This window comes from Mesitornis unicolor, unplaced genomic scaffold (genome assembly GCF_000695765.1).
Source record: "Mesitornis unicolor isolate BGI_N332 unplaced genomic scaffold, ASM69576v1 scaffold11047, whole genome shotgun sequence".
NCBI lineage: Eukaryota > Metazoa > Chordata > Aves > Mesitornithiformes > Mesitornithidae > Mesitornis > Mesitornis unicolor.
In genome coordinates, this window is record NW_010194348.1 from 34,759 (window position 1) to 40,815 (window position 6,057).

General features: G+C 36.4%; 1 protein-coding gene across 1 annotated transcript; it reads right to left on the reverse strand.

Annotated features, from left to right (window-relative positions):
* Positions 1–584: 584 nt before the first annotated feature.
* Positions 585–5,810, reverse strand: FAM199X (family with sequence similarity 199, X-linked; the record flags this gene model as incomplete). Its single annotated transcript, XM_010187765.1, has 5 exons — positions 585–957; positions 1,827–2,087; positions 3,215–3,376; positions 3,712–3,861; positions 5,591–5,810. Coding segments are annotated over 5 exons (964 nt in total), but the record flags the coding sequence as incomplete, so codon positions are not given.
* Positions 5,811–6,057: the final 247 nt, after the last annotated feature.

The following is a 6,057-nucleotide window of genomic DNA, read 5'->3' on the forward strand; positions in this document are numbered from 1 at the left end:
GTAGTGTCCTAGACAACTTAATTGCAAATTACTTTAAATGCATAAAGATGTTTTTATTTGAATCTTTTCATAGCAATACTAGGGATGTACAGGTCAACCTTGAGTAAAAATCCTATCAGGTATTAAGCAGCAAAATAACTTTCTGAAGTCTATGCTCACAAGTTGGGTTTTTTTAATACTAACTGCTTCCTAAAGAGCTACATTATTAGGCATTATTTGTGTTACAGATTCCCTGCATTAGAAGTCCTTCTGTGTAGTTTGAGTTAAATCACAACTTCTAGAAAAGGATTTATCTCAGTACTTTGATTTTGTATGATCCAAGAGCAAGAGTGAAGAAAGCCCAATAGAAGTAAAGATTTTTTTCCCTATGCTAAACAATCTTCCTAATAATGGGAAAGGAAGACAGAACAAGCCAAGTGTAATATTAACTCTAAGATGGAAAAAAAAAGCCATAGCATAGTATGCATGCTTAGTGTCATCCAAAAGAACCCCTATATTTATGTGTCTTGCAAGCAAGTTAGCATGCTAGCCAAGTTCAAATTTCTTTAAAATTTTATCTATTCAGCAGCTTTTCAGAAGTCAGTTAAGTTTCTGAAGTCTCTGTTGCAAAATCAGTCTCAAAAAGCTGAAGTTACTCAATACTTAAGACCTTCTTACCAAAATTACACTCGAGAAAAGATCTGGTTCATACTGTTAACACTACTCAAAATTTGGTCAAGAAATAGATGTAAACAATAAGGATATTACATTTAAGGCTTAGAAAGAACACTGATAAATTCACCCCTGTCACATTAAAACATCCACATCTCCTTCATGGTCCTCCTCAGTCACTTTTAAAGAGAGCACTTCTTCATTAAGAAATAATCCACTCAGTCTTTCCTTACGAGCTTGTCTTTGTTCTTTCAGCTGTCTCTTGCGTAAGGCCTTCTGCTGTAGTTTCCGTTGCTTGGAACGTTTCTGTCAAAACATAGAAGAGAAAAAAATAAGATTTTGTTCTGTAGATTAGAAATTAACTCTAAAGCTAGCAAATTAAGTTAACCTCTAAAATAATGTCTGATCTGAAAAATAACTAAAATGAATTCGCAGAGGTGGTGCAAACATTCACCCAAAATCCTAACATTAAAATATCAAGACCATTTACCACATCTGAGTTATGAGGCACAACATCACTCTGATATTGCATGGCTGAATCTTTGATCAGAAGAATCTTTACTGCAGGGGAAATGTTAGTCTTACAATAACAACCTGAGATGTTGAAGAGCAAGCAGGAACTGGTCCTCTCCTCCACACTTCAAATTATGGAAGCAGGACAAGTGCCACAGTACTGCTTTAACTGAAATGTGATTCAGGAGGTCACTCCTCACTAAGTGATCTCATGAGACACAATGGGAGAATAAATAAGCCCGATGAAAACTGGGGAAAAAACACACAATCAAGAGAGTCTTTACTATCCAGAAATTATGCCTAGATTATGTGGATCGATCTTCAATTTTTATTTTTTGTAAAACTGTGTGTTCACTCAAAGAATTAAGTTAGATGCATAAGCCTTTATTCAACTGCATTCACCTTGTTCTAAACCAAAGTACTGAGAAGATCTACTACATAGAAACATAATGCTTTCACTTAGAAGTGATGGGAAGAGCACAAGTTTAAATTCCTTATGGTCATGTCGAAGGAAACAGCCAACACTGGTTTATCTAGATAACTTCAGCAGACCCTCAGTTACTGACCATGCCCCTTCAGTACAAATATCCCAGTGAAGATAACATAAGCAACCTGAACAAGTTAGACAGCCCAATACACATGTACATCATTAGAAACTTTACTTTTGAATCCCGGATTCTTTCTGCAGCACTTGTGGACAAATTACTATCACTGTGCGCTCGACTCATGTTGGCACTTGAGTTTGAAGCAGAGTTAGCAACACTAGAACCACTGCTGCTCGCTGAGCTGACCATGCTGGCGCTGCTGCTGCTGGCACTGGCACCACTCACACCACTGGCACTTGCACAACTGTAGCTACTTCTCTTCCAGTTTTCCCTTGCAGAGCGTTGACGAGGTCCGTGTTCCTTGATATAGTTTCTCACCTTTAGAACAGAGGCAGCAGAATTACTAAAACCTGATATATACTGTAACTGAGATACTTCTTTACATGGAAAAAACAGTACGCTATTAATAATGATCAAGTTATCGGATCAGTTCAATTAGTCTTCTAAAACATTTTGGTGTGACTGCTTAAATCCCAAGGCATCTGGTAATCACCAAGAGAACTAAACTAAGTTAATATTAACTTCATTATGGATGGAAGAAAACTAAGTAAAAAGGTTGGGGTTTTTTTCCCCTTCACTGCTTCCCTGAGTTTTCTACTATGTAACAGTAAGTTATTGTTTTAACACAGAACAGGAATATCAGTCAAGATTGACTGAACTAAGTTGTTTACCTAATGTATCAAAACCCTTTATTTTGCTAGATATATTTAAAAAGTGGCTGCAAGGAAAGCAGTACTTTTCTTCTTTAAGATGATACTTGCAAATGTTTGAAAAATGAAATAGGTCAAGCCTGTAAGAGCAGTGAAAGCTTTTCATTTTCAATTTTTATCTTCATCATAATTACAAATACAGAGCAACGCCGAGGAGTTCAGCTTGTTTGGATACTGCATCTTTTCCCAACAACACATCACAATAAAACAAAGACTAAGTTGACAGTAGCATATATCTAACATACCAAACAGATACCTTTCTTTGTTATAATTTGTATTTTTTAACATCTTTAAAACATGTTGTTCCATATCCCCTTTTACATGAAATTTATGGTCTTCCTCAATGAATTCCAAACCTTTGGAGTTTTAAATGCTAGTTAATATTCAGTGAGCAAATGAAGATCCTCAACCAGTTGATGGTCGTGAAGTAGAATATGCTTTGTCATAAGCAGTACTGAGCCCACAGCGTTACTCATTACACACACGTCAGCTTAGGCTTAACACATATTGAGAATATATAACCACAGCCTTTCATATAAAGATTTAATACACACAATATGCTTTTGGCCTCTATTTTCCCTCACTGACAATACTGTGCTCTAATGTATCTCCCTGTATCTAATGATTATGTATAAAAATTGATCACAATTCCATAAAATATTATATATTATATATATATAAAAAGACACATCAGATGCTGAAACCCCAAGGTCATACATACAAGCATTAACTCACCTGTTTCAGTTTTTCATCTGTGAGACAGTTCAATTCAATAATAAATTCACTATCTGTAGGTGAGATCTGAGCAGTAGGATCAATAATTTTAATAATATCAAGTTGCTCTCGAAGGCCCATCTCTGTACTGACTTTGCGACTCAAATATTCAATATATTCAACCTAGGACCCAAAGAAAGGCAGGTAATTTTAAACTGTTGATTCTAAATGAATGGCAGAAAAAAAGAAGGACCAACAGAATAAAATGTGCTCAAATACCACATTTCTTACAATTCTAGCCTTACTGAGTATCACCAAAAACTCAGGGTGAAAATTGGAGTACATGTTAAACTGCTTCCTACAGATGCAGAAGACAAAAACATTTAGTTTCAAGAATCAAGCAGTACTGCACAGGTCTACATTTACACCTACAGCCATCAGTATGTCTTTTGAGAGGTAGTGCTAATTGAAACCTCTGTATATTACAGTTCTCACGTAGGAAAAGAAGTCAGTTTCACCTGTTCGTCATTTGTCATTGCACTCCAAGGAAGTTCATCGAGATTCCTATGCTTGTTTTTCTTTTTCGGAAGCAGGCAAGGAGAGCTCGGAATACTGGGTATGACATCAGAAAGTACATCACTCCCGCTTGTAATGTCACTGCCAGGCAACTTGTAATACGCAAGAGAGAGAACAAAGCCTTAGAATACAGTAGACAGATTTAAAGTCATTCTAACACCATGGACAATTCAAAATACACTCTCAGATTAGCAAAGCTTTGCTTATCTATGTACTCTAATAACTTCTTCATAATTACTCATAACCCTGCACTATTTTGACTCTTCCAAGAAGCAATGAGTGCAGCAAACTCAAGTCACACTATTCTCTACTCATCCATATTCTTTTTAAAAATTTGCATTAAAGACAACAGCAGAATGCTTCTCCATCAATGTAAATTGCCCATTACAATCCAAACCTAAATCTAAACCTTCCATTCTAAAGCATAGGTCCAGTTTAAGGAAGAAGTTTAAGGTTTGTAATTTATACCACACCCCATAATTACACAAGACAATTCAATTAAAATCACTGTCATTTTCCTGTAAGCAACTGCAGAACTTTAGCAAGCTTCATTTAAACAATTACCATTTAATTTCTGAATGCACTTCCAGCTAAAGCGTGGCAGTTGGATTACTCATGCTCAGATTCTGCCAGATAACACCATAAACAGCTACAAAAAAGTATTTCCAAAATCCTACGAGTCCAATCAAGTATGTCTCTTAAGAAATGCTTGTTTAAAAAAACAAAGAGTAATTTTTAAAAAGCTAGTTTCTAATCAAACATGCTGCCAGCTAAAACATGGGAAATTGCTTCTTTTCAAAACAATTGCCAAGTTTGTCAGGCAATTAAAATTTCACAACTCACGAAGCTCTGAATCCAATCTGAACAGTTCCTACAGGCTGCTTTATGCAAACGCACTTGTAGCCCCTGCGATACAATACACATAGAGACTAGCAGTTAGACTGAAACAGTACGAAATTCAGAGCTAATCTCAGTCCATGGTATCTTAAATTCATTTGCATCTTCTGGAACAGGATTTGCGCTTCCTTGAAATCAGTGTTTTCAGTCCTTGAATTGCACTTAGAAGACTCTGTACATGCTCTGAGCTTTATGACAAAGTTTAAAAGTATTCCTCAGTATGTTTTGAAGCATCACGTTTCCTATTTCAAAGTTATGTATAGGTTCACAGTTGATTTGATCAAGTTGATTGATCAAGTCTGTAATATAAAAAGTCAAATTAAGTCTATAATATATATAAAGATTTGTATGTTACAATTGAAAAACAAAGATGACTACCACAAATTAGAGATACCTGACCAGGACTGCATCCACTACAGACTAGGAAAAAGGAGGACATGATTCACTTTTCCAATCCTGATGAGACAAAGTAAGCTCTGTACTCTTACTGGCACAGGAAAAAAGATGGAAATAGGCTATGGCAAGAGCTTCTGCACTTTATCTAGGTGCCAGATCCATTCCAAAGGAAGATTTAATACGACCAAATCACTGGAAGCAGCCACATATAATCAGATGCCGTTAGCAGGGCACATCTTCAGTACAAGGGATGTAAGCTCATGACTACAAGATATGTTGGTCTCTAAAGCCAAACTACCATAATAAGTAAGCAACTCTCTTTGAAGAGCTGACCTTCAGTCTGTCCTCCAGATTAAGGGCACTGGAATAAAAAGGAACAAAACATTTTCTTTATCACTGAAGATTCAGATATCTGCTCTTACGTTCAGTAGCTACCAAGAAACAAATGCTGAGGATTTTTCAATTAAAGCTAAACCCAGCACTTAACAGCCTATACAGAATTTTACATTTACAGTGGAAACAGTTTACCTGCCATTCAAACTCACTGTCTGACCAATCCCAGTATGTGCTGATAGAAGAGGAGACATCACTGCAGACACTGCCCTCAGGGAACAAATCGAAAGAGGTGAACTCCTGATCATCCAGTAGAGAGTAACAGTCATCTTGATCACCAACTGAAACTGATGAGAACAGCTCCTCACTGCACTCTGAGCTGGCTACACTGGTTCCGCAGGATGTCAAATTCCACCTGCAAATCAGGGCAAAGCATAGAAAGCAGCAAACGTGTTAGCATCATGTGTCCTGAAAAATGTTTAATTCTTTCAAGCCTCATAAAACTATCTCCACTTTACTTAGCAATAACATTTATTTTAGTGAAAGAAGTTGTAATTACGTAAATTGAAGTATTCTATTTTAAAATATTTTTAAAGGTCTATAAACACCATCAGTGGGAATTCAGTGTTAAAAATGGCAAGGCAAAAATCCACACACACCTT